Genomic DNA, 15317 nt, shown 5'->3' with positions numbered 1-15317 from the left:
TTTCCCCAGGAAAAGAGCCTTAGCTCCTGTGCCGCTCACATGTCTCCAGTGGTATTGTCTTGGTGAGTGTGATAAAGCCCTGAGAGGATCACCACCCTCACCCGCAGGCTCACCACCCAGGCCTGGCACGTCTTACATTGTGCTCAAAGAGTCCTGAAATTAGAGCTGGGTTTGTGGGCTAGAGTTTCTAGTGAGGGCTAATCCAGCTGATGTGAAGCTTTGATCAACAAGTCCCTCAGATAAAACATAAGAAACAGCTTAAATCCAATTTTGTGCAGACTCCTTCTGGGAGCTAGAAGGGATGGGGAAGAGAGAGACACTGAAGATTCTCCCATCCATGACCTCAGGTGCTATACTTCACTCAGCTGGTGATTAGGCACCCCACTCCAGTACTCTTGCCTGGAGAATCCTATGGACGGAGGAGCGTGGTAGGCTGCAGTCCATGGGGTCATGAAGAGTCGGACACTTACTGAGTGACTTCACTTTCACTTTTCACTTTCATGCACTGGAGAAGGAAATGGCAACCCACTTCAGTGTTCTTGCTAGGAGAATCCCAGGGACGGCGGAGCCTGGTGGGCTGCCGTCTGTGGGGTCGCACAGAGTCGGACACGACTGAAGCAACTTAGCAGCAGCAGCAGCAGCAACTGTGTTGCAGGCCTGAAGGAGCCACAGCTCAGCTCCCTGTGGTTGAGCAGGAATAAGAGCTGAAATCCAGGTGCCCTGGCTCTGCTAGCTCTGCTATGACCAGGGCAGAGATGAGCACCCTTTAGGCAAATTCCTCTACTTGGCAGGAGCACTCATTTTCTGATTCACAAAAAGAGAAGTATGTGCTAGTAGAGGCAGGGCATAACGTAGAAGGACAAAAACTTACGAAGTTCCTTCTTGCTTGAAGCTTAACATTCTAGTTAGGGAAATGAAAAATGATACCTGTTCTAAAGCAAAATCAAGCGAAAGGAGATGATGGAGCCACTTTCTGATATTTTAGATCAGCTAGTGAGGGAAGCTCGCTCTAAAGAACATTTGATTTGTTCCCTAAGAGACAGGAGGGAGAGAACCATGTGCAAAGGTTTAGAGGAAAAGAAGCAATGGCCCAGCAATTTTGCAAAGGCCCTGAGACCATTATCAACTTGGTGCATTTGAGGAATACATTTGCATTTATTTATTTGAGGAATGAATTTGCATTTGAGGCAAATTCATAAGACCAGTGTAACTAGAAGGGAAAGAGAGGGCAAAACCTCAAAGTCAGGCCAAATTACGGAGCGCCTCATGGGTTTCTAGCATTGTGCTGGGTGCTGTAGAGGTGCTTAAGTGTTGCAACATTGTGTTTTCCTCAATGGAAAAAACACAAAAATTTCCTTTTGTTTCCCAAAAGGAAATTCCACTTTTGTCAAAGAGAGAGGGTGGAAATCCAATTATAGAAACACTGAACATCAGCTGCAGTGTAAAACCCACAGGGCGATTCAGAGCAGCGTTGTTCACCATTGCCCACCCTTAGATGAATAGAAAAGCAAAATATGTGTATATGTACAATAGAATATTATTCAAACTAAAAAGAAAGGTGAAATTCTGACACATGCTACAGCGTGGATGAATCTTGAAAACATTATGATAAGTGAAATAAGCCAGACACGAAAAGTCAAATATGGTATGATTCCACTTATATGGAGTACCTGCTGCTACCGCTAAGTCGCTTCAGTCGTGTCTGACTCTGTGCGACCCCATAGATGGCAGCCCACCAGGCCCCCCAGTCCCTGGGATTCTCCAGGCAAGAACACTGGAGTGGGTTGCCATTTCCTTCTCCAATGCATGAGAGTGAAAAGTGAAAGTGAAGTCGCTCAGTCGTGTCTGACTCTTAGCAACCTCATGGACTGCAGCCTACCAGGCTCCTCCGTCCATGGGATTTTCCAGGCAAAAGTACCTAGAACAGGCAAATTCATAAAGACAGAAAATAGAGTGGTGGGTGGTTATCAGGGGTTGAGGGGAGCAGGGTGAAGGATGGAAATTGGGGAGTTAGTGTTCAGTGGATACAGAGTTTCAGGTTGGGAAGATGAAAATGTTCCAGAAATGAATGGAAGTGATGGCTGCAAAACAATGTGAATGTATTTAATGCCACTGAACGGTTAAAATGGTATATTTTATATTATGTATATTTTTACCTCAATAAACAAGGGCAATAAATATTAAAAATCACCAGGTAGCTTAAAAAATATATAAATACTATTAAAATATAATCTTCCCTTGAAAAATTCCTTGAAGGATTGTAAACCTTGCCTGTGACAATCCCTGGGTTTGGTGCCTTTCCTCTTTGAAAGAAGGGCTGGGGATGGTTTTTTTATTATCTGTTTAGTTTTTCTTTTTAATAGTTATTGTGATATTCAAGATTCCTCTTTCTTCTTGAGTTGTGTTTGGTAATGTATGTTTTCTGAGAAAAATATTGTCATCTAAGTCTTCATATTTATTTGGCATAAATGTAATTTGTAACATTTTCTTACTATTTTACAATTACAATTGTGATCGTTTTCATTTGGAAAAAAAACAGAAGTCATAGGGTTAGGATCTAGTGAAGGAAGAGTGGGTATTCCAGACAGAGGGAACAGCAAGTGCAAAAGCCAAGTGGCAGGAACATGCCTGAGGCACTCTGAGGAAGAGCAAGAAGGTCCATGGGCTGGGGCCCAAGCAAGAGTAGAGGGTGGGGGTCGCACAGAGTCGGACACGACTGAAGCAACTTAGCAGCAGCAGCAGGTCAGAGGGTTCATATGGCCCTGTAGGACCTTATAGCTCCTTCCAGAAATCCAGTGGAAGTTGGGAAGCCATTAGAAGGATCTGAGCAGAGTGTTGATCTATCTACCTGATTTTTGTTAAATCAGGATCATTCTGGCTGCATCCTTCTTTAATCTGAATCTCACTTGCAAACAAGAATAAGAAAAGCACTTAACTCACAGAGTAACTGTGAGGAGTAAAGACGGTAATGTTTGCTGAGGGTTTAACACAGTGACTGGCATCGAGTAAGCATTTCAGTATAAGGTAAGCAGTACTGTGACAAGACCAAAGACAGCAGCCCCCTGACGAGAACTTTTGAAGGACTTCATGGAGGAGGTGGCTGTTCAACTAAACACAGAAGGAGGGACAAGGTTTCCACCGACATAGATGAAGAAGAGGAGCAGGCTTTCTGGGGGGAAGGAACTGTGTGGTCCACAACACATGAAGGAAAATAACCAGCAGCTGGCAGGCAGGACCGAGAGGAGAGAATGTTTGATGAGCTCTAGCAGATCAGAGCTGAGAAGGCGATGGCACCCCACTCCAGTACTCTTGCCTGGAAAATCCCATGGACTGAGGAGCCTGGTAGGCTGCAGTTCATGGGGTCGCCAAGAGTCAGACACGACTTCACTTTCGCTTTCACTTTTCACTTTCATGCATTGGAGAAGGAAATGGCCCCACTTCAGTGTTCTTGACTGGAGAATCCCAGGGACGGGGGAACTTGGTGGGCTGCTGTCTATAGGGTCGCACAGAATCGGACACGACTGAAGCGACTTCGCAGCAGCAGCAGGTCAGAGAGGCATGTGGCTCTACAGCCTAGGTGATGGGAGTTTTGAAGGTTTCCTAGCAAGTGTTAAGATCTGAGCTATGATTGCAGAAAACCGAATCCCCATCGCCCAGCCTGGAGCTGGAAGAACCGAGAGGCAGGAGTTGTCAGGACGCCGGTCCAAGGCCGGGGCAGGGGAAGGGGCGTTGCTAGCCACTAACTAGGCACAGGGTCTGCGACTGGGCTGGGACCCGGAGGATCAAGAGAACGCATGTACCGGGGCGGGGGGTGTTAAAAAGGAAGGCAACCAAGAGGACGCGTCTTCCCTGGGCAGCAGAGAGGAAGCAATTTATTAATAAACGAAGAGCACTGTAGGAGCCACAGGCATCACCGTCGGAGTCCCGCTCCTCGGCCGGCCGGCTGCAGCGCTGAGGCGGCCCGACTTCCTGAGTCCTTACCACAGCTATAGGCACCTTCGCTCATCTAATGAAAATATGTGTTTAATGTTTTAGCCCCCAGACGTCAGAGCTACAGAATCTGTTTTCATTTCTTCCCCGTGCCTAGCACAGTTTGCCGAGGAGCTGAACAGGGGATAGGAACCCACAAAAGGTTTGGAGAAAGGGCTCACTCGGTGAGCTGACAGCCCAGAGTGCGACTGGAGGGCATTCCAAGTCCAAGGAGGCTGATCTCGCGTGAGGAGAGGTCCTGCAGAGACGCTGCGGTCACCTCCCCGCCGGTGTGCAGGGACCACAGACAGGTGGCGGGGTGGGTGAGGCTGCACTCCCCAGTCTACAGATGGCATTCACACCTACCACCGGGAACTCGGGGGGAAGAAAACCAGGGTGCACAGAACCTTGCGCTTGCAGCGCAGCGGCGGCCCCATTTCCCGCCTGGGAATACCGAGGCCGGGGGGCAAAGGAAGTCTGCAGGTCCTCAGGGCCGAGGCTCGGAGTCGGACGCCACAGCACCACTCCCAGGAGTGGAGTGTCCGGACTCCAGTGCCATTTGCATATCCCCCGGGGAGCCCGAAAACTCTCGGCTGGAGTCCGGAGCTGAGGTGGCCGGGCGGGACTTTGAGGGTCCCCAGGAGCGCTTCCTACAGCGCGCACCAGTTAGCGCCCAACTCGCCAACTCCCGGACTTTTGCAAAGCTCCCGCGGGCGGGGGAGCCGCCGAGGAGCGGGCCGCACCATCGCGGTCCGAGAGGGGGGGAGCGGGCCGCCCTGGGCCAGTCGCCCCCGGGCGGAAGGGAAAGAGCAGCGAGAAGCCGCGGCCCAGGGCTCACGGCTTTCGGCAGCAGGCACTGAAGAGGCCGAGACGGGACATGCGGCTCGGGGAGGCTCGCGGGAGGCGGTGTCGGCGGAGCACCCCCACCCCGCGGCGGCGACGCGGTGGCGGAGCCCGGCTCCCCGGCCGGCGAGCGGCGGAAGTGCCGCGGAGTTGGAGCGGGGCCGGCGCCGCGGTCGCTTCTCTTCGCAGAGCTGCTGCCGCCGCCGGGCGGACGGGCGGACGCGCGGAGCTGGGGGCGGCGCAGCGGGGCCGGCGGGGCGCGGCGGGGCTGACCCGCCCCGATGAGGCGGAAGGAGAAGCGGCTTCTGCAGGCGGTGGCGCTGGTCCTGGCGGCCCTGGTCCTTCTGCCCAACGTAGGGCTCTGGGCGCTGTACCGCGAGCGGCAGCCCGACGGCACCCCCGGGGGATCCGGAGCAGCGGCGGCCGCGGCCGCCGGACAGGTGAGTCCCCAGTTGCCATGGAGTTGGAAACACGCTCTCCCTGATTTCCCTTCCAGCCTTCGGTTGGTTCCTTCCTTCGCCGTCCGCTGTCTCCTCAGAGTCAGCGCCAGAGACTCCTCTGTTCTTCCCATTGTTTTAGATGGGAAAATTGAGGCTCAGAGAAGGGCAGGGATTGTCCCCGCTATTCAGAAACCGAACCAGAACTACAAACCAGGACTCCTGATGTCCATAGGTCACCATCCTCTTTTCTGTTCCATTTCTCACCTCTTCAGCATCTCTCCCTTTTGGAAGATCCTGTCTGCATCCCCGTATCCCAGGATGGCACCTTCTTCTGGAGGTGCCAGTCCTTCTGTTTGGTGTCCAGGTCTTTTCTGTCCCCCGCTCCCCACCTGCTGATCCAAGTGTTTCCTACTCAGGTCAGCCCCTTTCTTGTTTACTCATGTGCCCAAAGAAATCTCTGGACCTCCTTCCTCTCCACAGTATTCACCCTCCCAGCCTTCTTTCTTTCCCAGATCCTGTGGATTCCTTGGAAGATGCAAAGATCATGCTCTCCTTGGAGCTTCAGGCCCTGGAGGATGGGGGTGTTTGAGCTCCTGCTCTTTGAGGGACCTGCTGCCTTTGACTTTCTGGGCGTCCAGAAGTGGGAGCTATGGTGGGAGGACCCCCCAAATTCCTCAGAAGCTATTTGTGCTCAGGGCCCTGAGCATGGAACATCAGATGCTTTCCCTGTCCCTTCTCAGAGTACTACCTGTGGCCCCTTCTGAACTTGTCCAGGCTGATAGGTGTGGTGTTTTTTGTAGCCAAGACTGGGATTTTAATTATTTTTGCCTCCTCTGAACTCAGTTATGTACGTGTGTGTGTGTGTGAGAGAGAGAGAGAGAGAGAGAGAGAGAGAGAGAGAGAAAGAGAGAGAGAGAGAGAGAGAGAGAGAGAGAGAGATGAGTACATATAGACTGATAGCAAAAACTCTGTCACATCACTCCTACTCTCAGCTCCTGGCTCAGTAGGTGCCAGTCAGGATATATATGCGTGAACTGTTTCACACAGTGGGACATTGCAGTTTTTCTTGTGGGATTTGTTTTGTCCCATGGCAAGTAGATAATTTTGCATCAGGGTTGAACTTGACTGATGGTTGGCAGACAGGGGAAGAGATTGACTTTGGATGGTTTGCCCTTATCTTCCCAGGTTCAGGCTGCTGTCTTATGTACAGAGGGCTCTTTATGACAGGGCTGACCAATTTGAGGGCAGCCTGTCGTTTTGGTAATTGTTGCAAACCATCCTGGAGGACCTGGTTACTCCTTCTGGGAGATCTTCCTGTTTGGAAGCCAAAGCCCCAACTCCCTTCCTAAACCCCCAGTTCAAACCCTGACAACTGACTTAGACCCCTCTCTCTCTTTTTTTTTTTTCTGAGTGACTGAACTGAACTGATTATGGGTTTAATAGGTAGGTACCAGTAGACCCCTCTCTCTTAAATTCTGTATCCGTATGGGTTTTTCCTGCGTGAAATCTGTTCCCACCCTGGAGCAGCATCAGGGGCAGGAGGTCAGGGTTCTGTCCTCAGATTTACTATTAACTTGCTGTGTGTATCTTTGACCACCTCCCATCTCCCTACTCGAGCTCCCCTTTCTCCATCTGTGAAATGTGGTCTCTGGTCCAGTGATACCTACCATAAGTGAGTCAGTGTGGAGGACAACAACCACTTCTGTTTTCCTTTCCTGAGGCAGGAGCCCTTTGTAGCATCCCTGGCTGTGAGGGCTCCATCCTGGACACAGCCCCAGATCAAGGGGGCATTGTCCTGCCCAAGTGCAAACTCTCCTTTGGAATAGCTGTAACCAGTTCTAAAATAGCTCCTGACGTTCTGCTTCTGCCCAGAGAAAGCCCTCGTATTTCATCTGCTGTGGATGCCAGAGACGTCCTGATTTTCATTTTCTATAGACCCAGATGTGTAGAGAGAAGGTCAAGGTTAACTGCCGGTTTGGCCTGAGCTTTCAAAGTAAATTACTCTCTTGCACAAGAGGGGATTGATGGAGTAAGGCAGCCTTTGGGGCAGAGAGAGGGGAGCAACAGCTGGGCGCTGCTTGGAGCTCGTAACTGAAATGGACAGAAAGACTTATCTAGGAAGGTCTAGTTCTGTTCGTTTCTTTTGCTTTAGAATATCATGAAGCGGGAGAGAAGCCAGAAGTGGAAAAGGGGTTTGGTGGTGATGGTACGTGGTAGCAACTAATGATCTTTGCTTTAGGGGAAATAGTGTGTCTCCTGGGAGCAGCAGAATGGAGCTGTTTCCCGAACGACCAGTTCTTCTAGGTGCTATAGGATTCGGCATTCGTCTGCTGCCTTTCAGGAACACTCTGCCAAGTTTCCACACAGCCCCTTTGTGTTTCACTCTCCTGCAGATGCACAGTGCTCGGCTTGGCCCCCAGTCCCTTTAAATGTCAGCTGGCCTCGAGAGAGGAGGCTGACTTCTCACAGCACTGAGGTTCCATCTCACATCCCAGAGGGCTGGAACGTGCACAGACCACGTCAGGCTGCTATCTGGGGAATCTGGCATCTGGAGCACACACAGCTTCTTTCAACAGAGCTGACCAGTTCTGAGCTCAGCTTGTCACTCTTATAATTGCTGAGAATCATCCCAGAGCACCTCACTGATCTTTCAGGTACAAATAACTACAGAGGCTGTGGAGGGAAGTCAGACAACGGACTTTACCCAAATGAAAACTGTATTCCTTGTGGGTTTCGGGGAAGTTTCTCTGATAGTAACATACCCACTGTTTTAGTCCTTTAACTCTTTGATTTCTCCACTGGATTAAAGAATACAGAATTTTGAACTCAGAGGGTTTATCATCTGCTAGAATGTAAGTCTCTGTAACTCATACTTGCTTATGCTGGGTGTACCACTGGAGCCGGGTAGGGCAATGAATTTGTAAAGGACACAAAATGCTTCAAGGATTTGAGCATTCCTTTGGTCAGACAGCTGGCTTCTTGGAAAGTTGCAAAACCAAGCAAGAAAAGTCAGTCTTGAAGCCATCTTCATTTTAATTTGGGGGTGCCTCTCCTTCCTAGTCCCAGTCTGTTTAACATCTTGGTTTAATTCTCTGGTCTGTTTCACATTCCAGGCTTGGGAGCTGGCTATTAAAAACCTGTGTTAAAGAAATATGATGCAGTTCCTCCCCATTTCTGAGCCTAAATCTCTTATGAAAATGACTTCATTGGATAATAGCAGCTTGCAGTAGAAGTTGGGATAATGGAATACCAATGGGATAAGAAGGTGGGATAATGGAATACCAATGACTTTAATTTTCAAATATCAAGAATTTTTCCTTATTGTGCAGAGCTGAACTTTATTCTTAGAACATCCAGAAATCAAAACTTCCCACCTCCCCCCACCCCCTTTTTTTGGCTTCCTGGTGGCAGAGTCTTACCCATCAGGAAGTGAAGGACCCTAGAAATGTCACCAGGGAATGACTTACTTCCCACAGAGGGGCTGGGATCCTTTAGATTGCTAATCCCTTCTCAGTCTGCTTGCCCAGTTGAAATTTGATGCTGCTGGGGAAGGGTTGTTGATTTACCTGAGCAAATCTGACTTCTTGCATTCCTTTATCATCCTAGGCTTGCAGGTTCCCAAGGAGCCCAGCGGAGGAAGGTCTGGGAACAGAGGCCTGGATTTTACTTGAGTCTCTTGCCCTAAACTCACTATGTGATCTCAGGAAAGTGGTTTAACCTCTCTGGGCCTTAGATTCTCCATCTGTGAAGTGAGGGCTTAGATTCAGAAGAGGAAAGGTCAATGTGTGTCAGAAGAGCATTTCCCCTTCCCTGGCCAGGGCAGACATTGCTAATCAGTCTCTTTTCCTCAAAGCCCAGACTGTGCCTCAGCTGTTTCTAAATGCTGCTTTTTAAGTGGAGTTAATGGCATGTTGAATCTCATCTGCAATGGAGGGGATAGATACTTTATTAGGTCTTTCCCAACTCCAGTGTCCTGGGGTTCTGTGAGTTTGTTTGGAAGCTTATATTGGAAAGACCTGGTTAGTAGAAGCATGTTTAAATAGGCAACTGTATCTAACTTGTGATGAGGTCACTGCTTTAGGGACATGTTCATACTCGAATGCCTTCTCTCAGACTGTGTTCAACCTTTAATCTGTTGGCTCCAGTGACACGATAACAAATAATGGAATCAGGAATGAAAAAGCAGAGGCCCATTTAAAGGATAACCATCTTGCTTGCTAATTGTACCTTGTCCACGGTCAGCTCTTACACAGAGATGGCATCAGGATCTCATCACTGAAAAAATGCCCTGAAGCAAACTTGGCAGCCAGAAGTATGTCCCATGGCAGCTGAATGATCATGAGGGTGTTTGCAGTGGGCTCTGAACTTTGCATATATCTGACTGTATGCCATGTATGGGGATTCCCAGGTGGCGCAGTGGTACAGAATCTGCCTGCCAATGCGGGAGACAGAAGACTCCGATTTGATCCCTGGGTCAGGAAGATCCCCTGGAGGAGGAAATGGCAACCCACTCCAGTATTCTTGACTGGTAAATTCCATGGATGGAAGAGCCTGGCAGGCTACAGTCCATGGAGTTGCAATGAGTCGGACATGACTGAGCACACACACACACAGGCGATATACGTGTCAGAGTCAGCAAGGGAAGAGCTGATGCCCCCAGGAGATCACAGAGATCTGCTTCACAGAGAACCTCTGTCCTCATGCCCAGGGAAGGAGGTAGCCTATACATCTCTGAGTTCCTGTGGCTAAGAAGTGCTTCATGACCTCCCCTCCCAGAAATGTCTTAGAGTAGAAACCACATCCTCTTCTCGCATATAGCTAAAGCCTTGGCACTTGGAAAACAGTCAGAACGTGTTTGCTAAATGATCTACACATGTCAGAGCAGGAAGGGTGCCACAGAAGTTATCTAGTCCAAGCCCCGCCCTATTGTAGGTACGGAAACAGGCCTGGGAGAGGGGCTGTCAGTTTCGAGAGGGAGGGATGCAGACGGAGCCCAGTTCTTCTCCGAGTTCTTTTCTAGTTCACCAAACTTATTTTTTCCCTTGACAAGGAAACATTTTTTTCTTAATACTTGATGCTTCTCTACGATAATATCCCTCTTGAGCCAAGATTATCAGTCTCAGTTTTGGAGGCCAGTACTTATTGAGACGGATAATCTGCTGGAACTTACTGGGTTGTAAGTGTTTGTTTTTGTTTTTTGCAAATCTATTTTTGTAAATTTTCTTCCTGAATTTTTGCAGTTTTTTTTTTTTTAATATTAATTTTTAATTTATTTATTTGGCTGGGCCAGGTCTTAGTTGCAGCATGCAAACTCTTAGTTATAGCATGTGGGATCTAGTCCCCTGACAAGGGATCGAACTCAGATCCCCTGCATTGGGAGTGTGGAGTCTTAGCCACTGGACCACCAGGGAAGTCCCTGCAGTTTTAAAGTAAGTGAAAAATATTAAATATGAAGGTGGCAGTGGGATCCAGCAGGGCAGTAGAGGAGTTAAAAGGATACGTAGCATGTCGCACCATTAGTGCTCCCGTGGCAGGCAGAGCCAGTCTGTGTTTAAGAGCCATGTCAGGCTCTATCAGTTGAAGTTAACAGAATGAATTAAGTCACGTGGGCTGAACCAAGTAAGGACCTATACTGCTTTTTGCAGTATAGTATCAGCACTTTGCAACTCTGTGGACTGTAGCCCTCCAGGCTCCTCCATCCATGGGATTCTCCAGGCAGGAATACTGGAGTGGGTTGCCATTTCCTCCTCCAGGGGATCTTCCCGATCCAGGGATGGAACCCATGTCTCCAGTGTCTCCTGCATTGGCAGGCGGGTGGGTTTTTTACCACTAGCGCCACTTAATGGAATATATTAATTCCTGTCATTGCAGTGGACTTCAGGTGTGGTGTGATCTAGAGCTTCACATTCTAGACTGAGCCCCTAAGGTAGCAAAGAAATGGTTGTAGCTCTATCTGATCTCATGTCCACACCTAGATCCTAGAAGAGAGAGAGAGTCTGTCTCTTCTGGTAGCATCTTTATAAGAGAGTAGAAACTTGGTTCCTGTACACTCTAGCAAGACTCCTTAGGTGTTATTGGCTCAATTTGGATGTAACCATGCACACTTGTCAGGAGGAAGGGCTCTGCTGAAGGACCTAACCTACTCTGGAGCTAGGGATGGGGCCAGGCCACTCCAATCACAGGAGGAGCAGTGTCTGGGGACAAGAATCTGGATCCTCTTGTGGGGAGGAGGGGAAATAAAATCTAGGGATGAAGCCAACAATTGTCAGCTCCAGAATCCTGCTGACACAGTGTCCTAGGCAGTCACTACTGGGGCATCAGATTTGGGCCTCGAGGCAGAACCTCTTTGCCATCTTGGACTCAGTTCTGGCTACTGAACCTGCAGTCTGGAGGTCCCTGTTCTCATCCCAGCCCTGCCACCCCTGGCTGAGACATTCCCTCTGCGGGTCTCAGTGTCTTCCTGGGAAAAGCTCAGGCGCAAATGCTTCCAGCATAATGTAAGTAGAGGGTTAAGACGAGGAGCAGTTAAAAGCTGCCTTTATTTCATCTTATGAGTTCTGCAGCCGCCTACCTTTCCCCTCACAGAGCTATCCCTCTCCCTCAACCCCCTGCCCCCCATTAAAAGGCAGTTCATTGAAAATTTCTCTCAAGCTGAAAAAGAACTTCTGTCTCTTCAGCTTCCACTTTTTTTTCTGCCTGGCCCTTCTTAGCTGGAGGAGGCGGAGTGTTCATACTTTGAAAGCTAGAGGAAGCTAAACAATTCCGCTTGCTGTGATGGGTGGGTGTGTATTTATGACTGTGTAGCTTTCTCTCCATGTGTCTCTCTCCTCTCTCTTATCTTTGGATGGTTCCTGTTTGCTGCCCTCTGCTGAGTATAGACAGTAGAGAGAAGGGGAAAAGCAGGCCCATTTTTTCCTTCCCTTGGGTTCTGAGAGAATTCTGAGCTTCAGATGCTAAATTGTCTTCAGATTTCTCAGATGGTAGAAACTACAGTATGAAATGACACCAACAACATGGTGATGATGTGGATGATAATGAAGATAATAATGTTAATGATAATGATTAACAGCAGCCACTGTTTGTTTAGCACTCATTCTGCTAGATGTTAGACTAATAAACCCTTTACCTGTACATCCTGTTAAGTACTCACAATTATAAACAGGTGGGAACCAGTGAAGGCATGGAGGCTCACAGAGGTACAGATATTTGTCCAAGGATGCACAGCCTGTGGTTGTTGAACTGGTATTTGAGCCCATGAGTCTCTAACCCAGAGCTGAGGCCAATCAGAGGCCCTGCTTTCCATGCCACCCCTCCACCCCGAGATCTGTGCAGACGGGCGAGACCATGGCTCTCAGATTGAACTTCCTTGGTGGCGGAGGATGAGCCCACAAGGTCACTTGGTGACCTTGAAGAGGAGCCTTCACCCTACCCTGCTGAAGCCCCAGTGGCAAAGTGACTCCCTAGTGCCCCTCGATTGAGATTCTGTGGGGCAGTGTGTAGGGCTCTAGTTTTGGAGCTGCACTTCCTGATTCAGATCCCTACCCTTGGGCAAATCACTGGACCTCCATGCCAGGGATTCTTGGCCTGTGCAGTGGGCATCATGTTAACTGTATAGGGGTGGGCATTCTGAGGGTTGGATGAGTCACCGCAGGTGGAGCCCTGAGCACCAGGCCTGATACAGAAAGCACTCAGTGAACGTGGTGCTGCTGCTACTTGTGGCCAGTGCCTGGCTCAGAGTAGGGGTCCATTCTTTGTAGCCTCCCTGTGGCAGAAGTAGGGAGGGATGCTTACATTGTCATTGTGTGGAAGGTGGATAGGTGGTCGGCCTCATGGCACAGACTTCACCAGTGGAGCAGGGCCAGATATATCTCTAATTATTATTTAGGGGTGGGAGAGATCATGCATGCACAGGCTGCTCTGTGTACCCCACTGCCTGACTCTTTAGAATCTGAAGTAATCATTGGCTGTGCCCACCTACTTCCTCATTTGGGAGAGAATACAGATCCTCTTCATCCATCTAGGTGATATTAGCCACTTCCAGGAAGCATTCTTTGGTTACTCCAGCCGCCAGGAGTCGCTCACCCTGCCTTAGTTCCTCTGAGCCTTGGCATTCTCTGCCCACTTAGACCAGAGGCCCTTCCAGGAAGGCATGGTCTTGTCTGTCTGTCTGCTTCTCCCTTCCTGCCCCTGTCCATGTGTTCCATGAGCCTCTGGACCTCCATGTACCTGCTCCCTTGCCTTTGACACCATTCTTCCCTGCTACCTGGCCCCTAAACCCGACTCACCCCTGCTGGGACAGCTTTAGGAAGCAAGTCTCTCCTCTGAGCCCCTTATGAAAGTGTATCATGCAGCGTAGTCAGCGTTTTTGATCTGTCCAAACCATCTGCTCCTGAAAGCAGGAGCAAGCCTCCATTCTAGTCACCCTCTCTTGATTGCCCTAAGTATTTGCTGAGGGACTGAGGAGCAGGCAGGTGAGTGAGTGATGTGTGCATGCTAGGTGACTGCTGGCCAGGTCCAGGAAGCCTGGCCTCAGAGAACGGGTCTTTTGCAACTGCAGGGCGCTTCAGCATCCCCTAGGAGCCTGTTAACAGTGGAAGCTCCAGGGCCCATGCCCAAGGAACCTGCTTGAGCCTGTCTGGGGTGGGCCAAGGAGCCTGTATTCAGTAGATCCTGCTGAGAGTACAGCAGGGAAATCTCTCCACCCACATCCCCAGCTTGTCAGCACCCCCAGAAGGCGGACCTTGCCTTCCTTCCCTGGTGCTCACTCCTCTCCTCCCAGGAATGCTTTGAACAGCTATTCCTGGGGAGTGCATTTATCTGCACTTTCTCTGAGTTGCCAGCCGGTTCTCCCTGAGGGACTCTGGTGTCTGTTAATAGTGGCACAGTGTCAAATGCAGACAGCTCAGAGTCCGGGATTGGCATCCGGGATGAGCCATGCATTTTGCAAATCACTTTGCAGTGAGGGGCAAGGACTCTCTGGGGGTACTAATGCTCCACTTTCCATTCGTGCCTGTGATCTGCTGCCCTTCCAGGATGGGTGCTCTGCCATCCTGCTGTGGGGATGGGGTGAGATGCCCACAAAGGGGGCAGGTACTAAACTCAGGGCCTTCTTGGGGAAGGGTCGCATCATGGAGACCCTCAGGGACTCTCCCTTGATCTGGAAACAGCATGCAGTTGTGAACCAGCCCCCTGATTCCCAGACCCTGCTCTCCTTGCTCCTAAAATGAGCACAACCAGCACCGCTTCCTCATGTCATGAGCAGAGAGGTTCCGTGACACGTCCGGGGCCACAGAGCTGGGAAGTGATGGAAACAGGATCCAGACCAGGTGTCTCCCCAGAGCAGAGCAGAGCGCACAGCCCGAGGCTTCTTCCTGCTGCCTCGCCACCCAGTGGACCTCTGACCCTGGGTGACTCCATCCTCTTCTCCAGACCGGAGGAGGCCACAGAGGGAGGTTATCGTGAGAGCCCCATGAGCCTGGTTCTTGGGTCTCGTGTTGGCTCTGGAATGCTCTTCCATGAGCTGGCTGCCTCCGTGCAGGGTTGCAGCAGGTCCCACAGCTACCTGGGAGCCTCACTCCTGGGCAGCTTCCCTAGAAGCCTAGTTAACCAGGGTTGTGTGTTTGGGCTGGTCTGCCTCCTGGAGGAGGAGAGGCCAGGGCCGTGGAGCAGAGGGGCCTGGCGGGGCTTTGGAGGAAGGGGTTTCTTAAAGGGAACAGGTTGGAAACATCTGGTGGTGAAGTGTGTGTGAAAATTACTTCCTGCTGCTGAAGCACATTGTATGCGTTCAACTGAAAACTGTAATTTTTGCATGTCTCCTCCTGAGTATTGATCAGTCCGCTGCTGACAGTTAAAATGTGTACGTGTACGCACGTCTATTTGTGAAATAACCAGTTTCTAAATTTGGCACCTAACTTTGGTGAAAAGTTAGTGACTCTGTGTTTTTGAGACACCAGGGGCTACAGTTTGAATTCCTAGTTATTTTATTGGTAATAAACCTTAATGGCTGTCTCCTTCAGAGAACTTTTTACTTATTACTTTATAATATAAAGTAGTTATAAACTTCTT

General features: G+C 49.9%; 1 protein-coding gene across 1 annotated transcript in view; it reads left to right on the top strand.

The window, feature by feature from the left end:
* The first annotated feature begins 4999 nt into the window (after positions 1-4999).
* Positions 5000-15317, top strand: part of GALNT10 (polypeptide N-acetylgalactosaminyltransferase 10) — a 226130-nt gene continuing 215812 nt past the window's right edge. The window contains exon 1 of the mRNA XM_027545880.1: positions 5000-5252. Coding sequence (XP_027401681.1) covers positions 5094-5252 — 159 coding nt within the window. The 5' untranslated portion in view covers positions 5000-5093. The remainder of the gene's footprint in view (positions 5253-15317) is intronic.

This window comes from Bos indicus x Bos taurus, chromosome 7 (assembly GCF_003369695.1).
Source record: "Bos indicus x Bos taurus breed Angus x Brahman F1 hybrid chromosome 7, Bos_hybrid_MaternalHap_v2.0, whole genome shotgun sequence".
Classification (NCBI taxonomy): domain Eukaryota; kingdom Metazoa; phylum Chordata; class Mammalia; order Artiodactyla; family Bovidae; genus Bos; species Bos indicus x Bos taurus.
The sequence above is the reverse complement of the archived record's forward strand: the minus strand, read 5'-3'. Positions and strand labels throughout refer to the sequence as shown.